General features: G+C 44.5%; 1 protein-coding gene and 1 long non-coding RNA gene across 7 annotated transcripts in view; one reads left to right on the top strand and one right to left on the bottom strand.

Annotated features, from left to right (window-relative positions):
• Papss2 (3'-phosphoadenosine 5'-phosphosulfate synthase 2) overlaps positions 1–12,731 on the bottom strand; it is a 76,489-nt gene that overhangs the window by 27,942 nt on the left and 35,816 nt on the right. For 5 of the 6 annotated variants that reach the window (XM_076562296.1, XM_076562291.1, XM_015989535.3 and 2 more), the window contains 3 exons: positions 5,333–5,447; positions 1,566–1,801; positions 140–278 (listed from right to left, as the gene is read on the bottom strand). In XM_076562296.1, coding sequence (XP_076418411.1) covers positions 140–278; positions 1,566–1,801; positions 5,333–5,447 — 490 coding nt within the window. Of the gene's footprint in view, positions 1–139; positions 279–1,565; positions 1,802–5,332; positions 5,448–11,061; positions 11,098–12,731 lie in introns of those variants that run through there. The other variant, XM_042273513.1, reaches the window with a different exon arrangement.
• Positions 199–4,516, top strand: LOC143270950 (uncharacterized). Its single transcript, XR_013048140.1, has 3 exons — positions 199–1,349; positions 3,131–3,187; positions 4,048–4,516. It is a non-coding gene; the product is annotated as an uncharacterized LOC143270950 (long non-coding RNA).

The raw sequence follows: 12,731 nt of genomic DNA, 5'->3' as shown, positions 1-12,731 counted from the left end.
TGAACGCACTGAGCTTTCGTAAGTGTGTGCTTTCTGCAGTTGGGACACAGGGTACGTAGCTACAGACAGATTTCTAAGGACAGAATCGGAAGCCTGGCAGAGTAAGTAACTGTCAGAGTGCTGGAGCTACTTTTTATACCTTTAATCTCTCCAGCTCGAGCCCGTTTGTAAAGTCCTTTCACATCTCGGCTTTCACAGATGTTTAGAGGCGCATCTACAAAGATCTCAAAGAACGGGAGTCCTGCTAACTCATGGATTTTGCGAGCATTCTCACGATCCTGAAAAACAGCGTGTTTCAAACAGTAAAAGGAGAGCCAAGCATGGAGGGGGCATGTCCATAGGGGAATCGAGGCAGAGGGATCGAGAGGTTCAAGAATAGACTTGGATGCAAAGTGAGTTCAAGGCCAAGCCTGGGCTACAAGAGACTCCCCATGCCCCCCAAAAATGTTTGGTACAGTTTGAATGCATGACCCCAACTTCATGTGTTGGAAATTGAATTCTCAAGCTCATATATTGATAGTTCTTGGAGGTGGAGCCTTTAGGAGGAAATTGAGACTAGACTCGGTCATTTGAGAGGGATTTTGGCTATAAAAAGAAAAGCAAGCAGTGGGATATGGTGGGACACAGGCACAAGTTTAATCCCAGCACTTGGGAGTTGAGGCCAGAGGATGAGGCATGAGGCTGGCCTGAGGATATACATAGCAAAATAGCTGGGGTGTGGGGGCTGAGTTAGCCCAACCCTCGCTCTTTCTTGTGTGAAATGCAGAATGAGACGCATCATCAGATGTCACCATGCTCTTGGGTTCCAAAGTCTCCAAAGTCATGAGCCAAGTAAACCTTTAGTCTTCCTTAATTCATCAGGTCTGATATTTTGTTATGAGAGAAAATAGATTAGGACAAAGTTTCCTCATGAGATTCTTCGTGGCAAGACACAGTGTACTACTCTTGGACTTGATAATCTTGAGGCAACATGAGATGTGTGCCTCGCGGGGTCCTTTCAGGAAGCCCAGAGATGTCACTCTGGTAAACACACAGAAGGACTTCCAGAGGAAGCGACAGAACACAGCTCCCCCTTAGCAGGGCCGCCACCCTCAACGCAGGAAGGCTTTGCTGGAAACTTCCTGCTTTAGAGAGCAGGGCACCCGGGTCAGGGGTGTCTCCACTAAACCGGCAGAAGCCGCCGGTGCTTTGAACTGGCTGCTGTTTGGGCCAGCTAAACATTCTCGTTCCAGACAACTGAAGTGACAGGCTGCGGAGGTCTTGCTCAACTCTTTCAACTCTGATCACGTGTCTCTGATGACTGTCACCCTGTAAAGGCTTCGTGTCAACTGAGGCACTGGCTTCTGGCAGTGAGCAACTCTCTTTACATAACCAATAGCAAATAGAAGGACTGCGGGGGGGGGGGGGGGGGGGGCGGGGAAGGGGGAGTGGAAGGACACGTGAGGAGAGGGAGAATGAGTAGGGAAGTGAAAGTCTGATCTCTCCAGCTCTGCTGGCTGAGGTCACAGCTGAGGGATCGAGGGAGGGTAGGTGTGCTGCCTCCTGCCCAGAGTCGAATCTTTTACCTTTGTGAATGGGGAAATGAAGCTGGTAATGCAGACCAGGCCGGCGTCAGCGAAGAGCTTGGCCACCTCTGCAATCCGGCGGATGTTCTCTTCTCGGTCCCCAGCAGAAAATCCCAGGTTCTTGTTGAGGCCATGGCGAACATTGTCCCCATCCAGGGAGTAACAAGGGATGGCGTGGGAGACCAGGTACTCCTCCAAGGCGAAACTTATGGTGGTTTTTCCAGCACCAGAGAGACCTGTTGAGAGCAGGCAAGGCACACTTAAAATGAAAAACGATCAGCTCGGGAATGGAGGCACTGCCTGTAATCCCTGTGCTTGCCAGGTGGACACAGGAAAAACAGGAGTTCAAGGCTAGCCTCTGCTCTAGGAAACCCTTGTCTCAATAAACCAATGTCCCTCAAAAGATGAAAGACCGTGAGATAATCTGGCACCTTTATACATAACTAAACTCTTAACAATATTCCAGTGTTAAACAAAAACCATTAAAATCTGGAAAGAGCACAAAACCCAAGTACTTGCATTTATTTTGAATTTTGGAAGTTTTTCAGAGCAACCAGGGTTGTAAATAGGGAGATCTGGGGGCATAGACCATGTGCTGTTTTGCCTGCAAACATTTTCAAAGATTAGAAAGGTGTTCTTACAAATTGAGATGTTGGCTGCTCCTGAAAAAGCAGAGCTGTGGTGACAGAGACTTAACTCTTCTGGGAGCACTGAGTGGAGAGGGGGACTGGTACCCAGAAGATTGGTAAGCCCACCTCCCTGTGGATTCTACCGGATAGCTACCAGGCATTAGAACCCATAGTTGTTGTTGTTGTTTTTTTTTTTCTTTTATGACTGTCAAAACACGGAGGTGTTCATGCTGGCCAAGGCTGGAGAGTTTCTGAGCTCGTAGGCACATGTGCACTCTGCTCTAAAGACACTTTATGTCTTTAGATGGAAATAGAGTCAAGATGTGCTAGTGGCCATAGTATAGGCGTGGTTGGGCCACTCTATAATTTTCTAGGTAAGGAGAACATGGCGGAGGCACAAAGGATCTCACAAGCTCACAGTTCACTTGTCCTTAAAGATCTTTGAGCCTGAAGAATATTCCAAGACACAAGGCTGCCACTGCACAGAACTCAACGTGGAAATGGAAAAACTGGGAGAGGAGGGACAAAAAAGGCAAAAAGCCAATAAAAGCACAGAGAAGGCACCTGGGGGCAGTGGGGGGGTGGGCGGGGAAGGGTGCAGAAACTGTAAGAGCAAAGCTCCGGGAAAGGAGGGGTGACAGGGCAAGGCAGGGAATCTGCAAGAGGTCAATGAACAGCCCCCCCAGGCTTGCAGTCCTATTTTCAAGGCACATTCTTGACTGTAATAGGGAAGCATAGAAAAAATGGCCAACGAAGGTTCTGGGACCCTACTGAATTACTACAATTTCTTTTGAATAGATCTCCGTGATAGATTCCCCTTAGAATTTATGTCAGCTTGTAGGTAACAAAAAAAAAAAAAAAAATAGGAACCCTGGCTTGCTGGTATGTGCTCTTGCATCAGAATAATGAAATTAAATTTCCTTTCATTTCCCTCAGCTTTTGGAGAGCAAAGGCTTCGCTTTGATCATGGCCAGCATGTGAGCAGGCTATTGGGTATGTACTATAACACCCTGGAGTGGTGCTGCCCTAGGGTGGGCACTGGGCTGAGAGTGTTGGTATTTTATTTTATTTAGCTCTGCCTACAATGGCTATGTATTAGCACTTACAAACAAGGATATTGGGGCTCAGAAATATTGGGGCTCAGAAATACAGCTGAAGGTTTCTCTGGTCCTGCCCGGCCCTGCGGTCCTGCAGCCACTTACAAAATAATCACTCAGAGGCTTAATATTATTTACAAACTGTATGGCCTATGGTAGGCCTCTTGCTAGCTAGCTCTTATATCATAAATTAACCCATTTCTATTCATCTATGTTTTGCCACGTGTTCCATGGCTTTTACAGGTCTGCTGGCATGTTGCTCCTTGAGTGGCAGGCTGGTGTCTCTCCAGACTCTGCCTTTCTCTTTCCTGTCTCTCTCCTTGCCATAGGCCAAAGCAGCTTATTTATTAACCAATGGGAACAACGTATGTTCACAGTGTACAGAAAGACATCCCCCAGCAGGGAGGGGTTAAATGACTTGTGTAGTCACAGCGGATGTGGATGCTCTCAAATCCGAGCCTCTGGAATAAGTGGTTTCTTTTGGTCTACGTGGCCGATCTTGAACCTCTGAAGCACAGAGAAGAGAAGTCAGAGGGAATAAACCCTTTCCAGTTCCACCTGTCCTTCCTGCCTGTTCTTCTTCTTGTTTTTTTTTTTCCTTCTTCAAAGGGGTGCACATTAGAGTACATGAACTTCATGTGTCTGTCTCAGTACAGAAGTGAGCTTCCCTAGTAAAGGGGAAGGCAAGCAGGCAGCAGGTGAGGAGCCTTGGGACCATTGATGTACCCTGCTACTACAAACTGCATCTCCCCACAGGTGGAACAGTAGGCAAGTCCATCATATTGGCCCTTGGGGCTCCATACCCATTGTCACATTTGAAGATGGGATGAAGTTGTTTTGATGCAAATCCCAGCTGTGAAGGAAACCAGGAAACCACGGGCACCAGGAAGAATTCAAGAATAGCAAGGAAAGAAAACAAACCAAACTTGGGCGTGTACCACCACCCTGTAACTCCACACTTGAAAGGCTAAAGCAGGGGAATCATGAATTCTGGGCCAGCTTGGGCTTCACAGTGAAACCCTGTCTCACAGGCCCAAAACAGTGCAAGCAAACAATAACCAACAGAAATTCAGGCAGGCCCCCCAGCTAGCTCCGCATTCTCCTGAGCCACTCTCAGGTTAGATCTTTGCCTATGTGAACAGAAAATAGCACACGCTCCCCTCTCAGAGCCCAAATAAACATGCTGTTGCTTCTGGGCTCTTCCAGTTTTAGAAAGTCCTATCTATGAAGTGTACCTGGGTTTCCCTTTCTGAAGCCTGGCTATATCATCTATCTATCTCAAGTAAGAACTCAGACATGGGACAGCGCGGTCTTAAGGCCTAATTGCAAGTCTGTCACTAACCTTCAGCTTTGGAACATGTGGATGGAAAAGACAAGAAAAGGGACATTCACTGGATCATCTCAAGGTCAGCAAGTTGTTTCTATAGGCAGAAGATAACACTTGGCCAAGGTGAGATTTTTAGCGATCCTTTTCACATAGATTCTGTTTGTTCATGGAAATGGCCCCCAGAACAACAAGACATCAGAAAACTAGCTCTAAACATCCGTAACCTGACAGGCTGCCAAATACTCACTGTCAAATTAGGAAATGCATCTAGGAGTGAATATGAGCAGCTCCTTAGAGCTGAACAAAGGTGCTAGGGTCCACTTGTCTCATCTTGTGCTGCCAAAGAATGGTACCTGATAGCTAGTAACCTCCCTCAGCCCACCAGACTCTGGTTCGCTCGGATAGAAGAGTGATGGCCGACAGCCAGGCATCTACACAGCCCTTCGCCTCAGCCCTTCGCCTCACTTCCTTTAAGTCTCAAATAAACACCTACTAGGTGTAATATGTCACACTGAATTCCTTAAAAGCATACCACATATCAATTTTCTATCTTAAAAAGGGTAGCTGGAAAATGTGTGTGTGTGTGTGTGTGTGTGTGTGTGTGTGTGCGCGCGCGCGCGCGTGCATGTGTGCATGCAAGAGAGAGAGAGAGAGAGAGAGAGAGAGAGAGAGAGAGAGAGAGAGAGAGAGAGAGAGAGAGAGAGAGTGTAATACCTGTGAGCCACACGGTACATCCTCGGAATCCTCCCCTCGTTCCAACCACTTGTCCTCTCTTATTCCTGCTCACATGGTGGGCCTGGTAGACCACATTGGTGGATTTTTGCTGGTCCTACAAAAAAACAAAAGATTGAGCATAATACTTGATTAATAAAATGCATATGCTTTACATGGAGCATATACACTCATTTTAACTTTAAATTGCAGAGTTGAGGTATATAACAGTTACTATGAAACATATTTTAAAAAGTCCCACCCTCATCCGGCAGTGTGTGAACTTTTATCATCCCACTCATTCATCTACACATAAGCCAGGAGAATTTTTGTTTCCACAAAATAATTAATTTTGAAGCATTGTGTAATATTGCGTTGACTCATAGAATATAATCTGCTACATAACTAATAGAATTATGTCTCTGGCCTTTCCCAGCTAGAACTGGCAAATAGAGTAGGAATCATAATTTTACTAGTTTAGAGACAAACTTCGCCTTTAGAACAACCTCTGTGCTCTTTCAGACTTTTCAAGTTAGACTATTCTGATTCTGTCATAGCTTTGATTCCATGGCAGTTAAAATTGGGCACCTTCTCTAGGAGGTGGAGGGAAATGTCTGCTTCTATAAATGCATGTTCTCCCCACATCCTGTGGGCTTAAACACATAATAACCAAATACTCCTGTAGATGTAACCAACCGTCTTATTAAATAAGAAACACAGAAACAATGTAAAAGAGAGAGCCGAGAAGTCAGAGCTCAGAGCTAAAATCTCACCCTTCCTCCTGCTGTCCCAGCTTCACGAAAAGAGACCTACTTCCTGTCGGTTTGTTTTTTTATAGTATGTTGTTCTGCCTTCTCATTGGTTGTAAACCCAAACACATGACTGCCTCGTCACTGTCTGAATGTACAGCCCCCTAGGTCTTAAAGGCATATGTCTCCAATGCTGACTGTATCCCTGAACACACAGAGATCTTATGGGATTAAAGGCGTGTGCCACCACCGCCACACTCTTGCTATGGCTCTAATAGCTCTGACCCTGAACACACAGATATCTATGGGATTAAAGGCGTGTGCTATCACTGACTAACTAGTGGCTTGTCTGTTCTCTGACCCCAGGTAAGTTTATTAAGGTACACAATATTTTGGTGAACACAATACCACCACATACTCCAGCAGCAACGGGAATTCTAGTGAGGGCTGTTTGAGCCATCCTGTCCCTATGGAGACAGGTGATATAATAAAGTCTTAGCAAAACCAAAGCCAGATGTGGCAACTCACATCTATTATCCCAGAACTTGGGAGGCTGAGGCAGGAGGGTTGTCTGGAATTTAAGGCCAGCCTGATCTACATAATGAGTTTTTGATCATGCTGTGCTACAATGTGAAATGTCTCAAAAAGAAAAGAAAGCAAGCCAAATACAGCTCTTCTCTACCTAGCCAGCAGTGGGTCGATAAGAATTTAGTCTTTAAGCACAGTGGTCATTGCCTCAAAAGAACTAAACTCTGTTTCTTTTACTTTCCCAGTGTCAACGTATGAACATTGTGACCTTTCAAATCCCCAACAGAAATTAAAATGTACCAGTCATGAGGCATGGAGGCCAATTTGCACACCACAAATCTGCATCTGTGTTATAGTAACATCAGCCCAGTTAGGTAACAGACTATATGATCTTCATGTAAATTCGAATTGGAAGGTAAAATGTATGATGGGTAGTAAAAAGTTAAATGATCTAGCAAGCACAGTTTGGGGTGGACGTTTATACAATTATAGTCTGTTATTCAGGAAAGAAACTATAGGTAAGTCAAGAGATATATGTCTGTGATGTAGTAATTTTTGAATTGTAAAAGTCTATTCTGTCTCTGTCTCTTTCTCTCTGTGAGTGTCTATCTCTGTGTGTGTGTCTGTCTCTGTATATCTCTTAGTCTCTATCCCTGTCTCTCCCTCTGTCTTCTCCCCCTACTCTAGTGTGTGTGTGTGTGTGTGTGTGTATGTGTGTGTGTGTGTATGTGTGTGTGTGTGTATGTGTATGTGTGTGTGTGGTATGTATGGGTGAGAGCCAGAGATCGGTGTCTTCCTACATCACTCTTCTATTTTTTGAGATAAGATCTCCCATTGAGCCTGGAGCTCAGGAGCGAGAATTAAATGAATTTTCCTGTCTTAGTCTCTCTAGCCCTGGGATTACAGATATATGTACCAAGCTTTTTATTTTTATTGTTTTATTTACTCTTTGAGAAATCACACATGTATGCAATTAAATATCATGTCCACCCCATTTCCCTCCTTCAAATCCCCTCATTTCCCCCAAACACACCTCTCTCCCAGCTTCATGCCCTTCTTCCCTCTTTCTCTCTCTCTCTCTCTCTTTCTTTCTTTCTAAATAGTCCATTCTATTCAGTTAGTGCTGCCCATATGTACATGGGTATGGGGCCATCCACTGGAGTATGGTCAAGTGTCCACAGTCCCAACGAAAAATGCTTCTTGCTGTGGAACAATCTTTTTGTACACTGTGGGTATTTCTTGTTCTCATTGGTCTAATAAATGGCTAAACGGCCAAGAGCTAGGTAGGTAGAGGTTAGTCAGGACATGTGGACAAAAAGAGAGTACTGGGAAGGGGGGGTCATGAGAAGTCACCAGGAGATGTGGGGAGCATCAAGATGAACATGCAGTGCTGAAAAAAGTTACTGCCATGTGGCAGAGTGTAGATAAGAAATATGGGTTAATTCAAGTCATAAGAGCCAGTTAGTAACAAGCCTAAGCTATCAGCCAAGCATTTATAATTAATATTAAGTCTCGGTGTGATTATTTGGGAGCCAGGAGTCATAATGAAAAACTCTGCCTACAAATGACACCCAAATGTCTGGCAACATATATCCATATGAAACCTGAGAAAGCTTAAGAAAAGGTTCAAAACACACTAAAATGGAGCCCGGCGTGGCTTCTTAGTCTCACAGTCTCATGCCAGCCACAGTAGAGAGACACATCTCCCAGCAGCTACCTGCAGATGGAACCAGCCACCAGCCACCACATGCTAGCACCAGGCACTAAGCCGAGCCACTGACACAGCAATGTAAGATTCGTCTCATGTGATCAGGGTGAGAGAGGGTCTCAGCCAGGTTAAGTACCTAAGTCTTCAAAAGTGGATATTCTGATGCCCCATCAGACAAATCTAATCAGAACCTGGAGGTGGTAGACACTTCCAGCACACTAGACAGGGTTGCACTAGAGGACGCATCAGTCACTTTATAGTTCAAGGAGAGCATTCACATCTCCTCAGTCCACCTTTGCTGTGTGATTAAACCAAGATTACTATCTAAATTATCAGGACCAGAAGTCAGTTGGTTCTTCGGTTCCTTCACTGATTCTTTCAGTAAGTTTACTCAGCTCCTATTCTGTGCTAGGACAGTCCTAGGCACCAAGCCAGCAGAATCCTTGGCATCATTTTGGGTTGAAAGGTCAGAAAATGAAGTATCTCCACTGCCTGGAGGAGAGAAGAGAGTGCACACATACACATGCACCACACCACCCCCAACATGCATGCATATAATGTACACTATTATAAAGGTATATAAAGAGTATCTGCAAGTCGATAATAAAAAGAACCCAGTTTTTAAAAAGATACCAGTGATCTGAAGAATCAATTAATTACAGGTTCATCATGAAGTGCACAAATTCATCAGTTACCAAAGAAATACAAAATAAAACCAAAACAAGATACCAATAGCATCTAATGGCAGCTAAGGAGTGTCTCTTATATTGATGGTGTGTGTGTGTGTATGTGTATGTGTGTGTGTGTGTGTGTGTGTGTGTGTGTGTGTGTGTGTGTGTGTAAAACAACTGTTTTACAAAATTAAATGTTTACCTCCACTATGGCCATTCATTTATTCAAGAGAAATGAAGGCATGTGTCCTAAAAAGACTTATACAAGAATGTTCTTAACAACTTTATTTGACTAAAAACTGGAAATAATTGTCATCAATAAAAAAAAAAAAAAAAAAAAAAGGAAAAGGTATGTATCCCCGAAATAAAAACCTAGCTTAAAATAGAAGGGTTACAAAATGGAACACTCTTCAGAAGCCAAAATGGATGGATGGCTGATATGTGAAACATGGATGAAATGAATGGAAGACCTTATTCCAACTCTGGGAAGTCTTATGGAAAACCACGTATGTGTGATTCCACTTATAGGAAGTCCCAAAATAGGGGAAACAAAGCAACTGTGTCTGAACAGCAGCCACCTGTGGGGTGAGTGCGATGTTTCTGTCTTGATAAAGTCTTGATAGAGGCTTATGCTTTCTTCCCTGAAGGCACGCTTAGGTGTGCACTGCATGATGGGTAAGATTTCCTAGACGCATGCTTTTAAAGGTAAGGAAACAAGGAGCGTTTAAGGTTGCAGACGGGGCAAGCAGTTTGCTCCATGCTGTGTTCCTGGAAGAGGACTCAGCTTGTAATTACAGGACATTAGACTGTGGTATCCTATCCGCCTGTGCACGAGTCCAAAGTTTGCTTTGTCTCTTTTTGGCCATGTTTTCTCTGCACATGAGCACAAATCAGCATAAACTCAGGCTCTGTAAATCTTTTGTGAGTACTTTGACACCATACTGACGTCATCCCCAAAAGTTTTTCATTTAAAACCAGTTCAACAGTCTGTGAGCAGAAACTGCTCTAGGCTGTCAGTGTAGTTACTTACTTACTGTTTTTGTTTATCTATTTAACTAACAGTGGTGGAACTTGAAACCAGGGCCTCATACATGCTGGCTAAGAACCCTGCAGGTCAGCTGATATTTCCAGTTCTTTGGAAAGTTTGAAGCTTGCTGCGCAGTCTGAGGTGGGCTAGGACTTGTTATTCTTCTCCCATGTAGCTGCGATTACTGGCATGTGCCACCTTCACACACCTGGCTTTTAAGAGTCACGTCCTTCAAAAAAAAAAAAAATTCTCCCTTATCTGTATGTGTGCCTGCTTCTCTATATTGGTACCACATGCATGCAGTGCCCTAGGAGGCCAGGAGAGGGCGTTGGATCCCCTGGAACTGGAATTATAGGTTTCGAGCCCTCCAATGTAGATGTTGAGAACTAAATCCAGATCCTCTGCAAGAACAGCAAATGCTCTTAACCACGGGGCTATCTCAGCTCCTATAGTTGTATATTAATCATTTTATATATATGTAATGATATATATATATATATATATATATATATAATGATTAATATACAACTACAGCAAAGTTTAAACAAAAATATTTTCAGATGGCCAGGTCCTGAGTTCTTTTGGCTCAGCCAAAGTATTCTGCTTATTTATTTCCAAAAATCAATCTTTGTTTTTCAAAGGCAAACAAATAAAATAGATTTTTGAATGTTATTTGAACAGCAGATGGTTGGGGCGGCCAAAGGGGTTTCTTCCCCACCGGACGCTTTGCAGTTCTCTGAAGAGCATGTGGTGCTCCAAGCCCTGGAAGGAAAATGCTGGCAGCCAAAGGATTTTCTCTACAGTTGTGTAAGACGCACATGAAGAGAGCAACTGCCTGCCTCCCTGTGTACAGGAAGCGATGTCCGTCCTCAGTGCCCCCCTAACACTGTCACCTGGTGGGAACCTCAAAGTCGGTGACATACTTTTATTTTGGATCTCAAAGAAAAAGCTTTCAAAAGTTCCTGCTTCCTTTAGATCTCCAGGCCAAGAAAATTTCCCTTCAGCAAGCACAAAAAAGTTGTAAGTATGCAGTTTGGAGCCAAGCAAACCTGGATTAGAAGCCCCTTCATAGTCGCCTTGTGCTTTGACACACAGCAAGTTCCTCTGGAAAGTAGGATGCTTCCCCCCTGTGGTTGATGACATGTTTAACTAAGATAATTATTTAAATAAAGGAGCAAAGAAAATCCCAGACACAGGGTAGGCTGTGAAATGTAATGAGAACCAGGTGGAGACAAGACCATAGTTGGAGGAGGTTCTGGGCATGCGCCTTCTCTCTGGGGCAGGTCTGGCATGGTGCGGCTCTTGGTCACATCAGACGGGAGAAAGGACAGCATCTTCTATGGGATCATGCGTTTTAATGACAACCAGAATGTCGCTGCTCCTGCAGGTCTGGTTATAGACACGCACCCAGGAAGCACCCTAACCAGACTCATCGCAGTTACAGGCACCTCATTTTATCCACTGTACTACCCTTATTTTGGCTGGCTCTCTTGGAGTGGCACTTTGTTATCGGTGGAGAGGGAAGGCCTTTGCCCAGGTCAACTTCATGAGCGATTCAGAATCCACGTCATATCACACAAACCTTGGTGCAGCGTTCCTCTCCTGACACTCCCCTTCCTGCTATTGGTGGTGCAGAAAGGGGAGAGCCAGAGAAACTTCTGGAACTTAGGGTGAGGTGCCGTAGGTCATGGCAGAAAGCCTCAGCCTTGACATTGTGTGGCCAGAAGAGAATAATAACCTGAGGGGAAAACTTCAGCATGTTCACGGTGGGGTGGGGCCGTCCCAGAGCCAAAGCCAGTGCCAAGCCGAGTCACAGTGAGGAGTTGTCACAAAGGGGAGAGCCCCAAAGGAATGAGGAATCCAGAAGTTGCAAGTCAGGGTTAGTTTCCTCACGCACTGGTTGTGAGGAGTGCAGAATTCTCCCTGCACAGTGCAGACAAACAGCAGTGTCCCTAAGGACGACTCACTGGCCTTTGAACTTAACCCTCCGAGGTGTCTCACCACACCCTTGTTGCTCCCGTGCTGCAAAGTCTTCCGTGGGCGGAAGTAAAGCTATGCGCATTTCCTTGCCAACGCGGAGGCTCCACTCTGACTTTTCTCTGCCCTACCTTAGCTTTAAAAGAATCCTTACAATCATAACGCGGGGAACGCCAATCCTTATTCAAAACTATTCATAGCAACGGTATTGAAAAATTGAGAAGCCATAAACATGCTTGTGAGTTAAGGAGAGTGTAGCATCTCCTCATGATTATCTGTGCATTCCCACCTGAACATGGGTCATGCCATAGGCTCAAAAAGTTTACAGAGTAAATCAGCTTTAATCTCATCCTTTTAGATTTATTTTTATTTACTTGTGTCTATGTGTGTCTATGCACTTGTGTGTGAGTGTCCCTGAAGGCCAAAGGAGGGTGCTGGATCCCCTGGAGCTGGAGTTACAGGAGGTTGTAAGAACCTGGCATGGGTACTGAGAACTGAACTTGTGTCCTCTGCAAAAGCTCTTAAAAAAGCAAGTGCTCTTAACCACTAAGCCATCTCTCTAGCCCCTTTAAACTCACATTTTAAACATATGTGTTTATTTGCACAAGGCTATAGAGAACAAAAAGTCTGGGAAATCAGCAACAGAAATACTAATGGTAATCACCCTATGTTTAGGAAATATTAGATAATTGTTTTCCATCTTGCTTCTATATTCTGATTTTTCAGCATTAAATTAGGAAGT

The sequence above is a fragment of the Peromyscus maniculatus genome, chromosome 1 (genome assembly GCF_049852395.1).
Source record: "Peromyscus maniculatus bairdii isolate BWxNUB_F1_BW_parent chromosome 1, HU_Pman_BW_mat_3.1, whole genome shotgun sequence".
In the NCBI taxonomy this organism is placed as follows: domain Eukaryota; kingdom Metazoa; phylum Chordata; class Mammalia; order Rodentia; family Cricetidae; genus Peromyscus; species Peromyscus maniculatus.
Note: the sequence above shows the minus strand (reverse complement) of the source record. Positions and strands in the feature narration are given on the sequence as shown.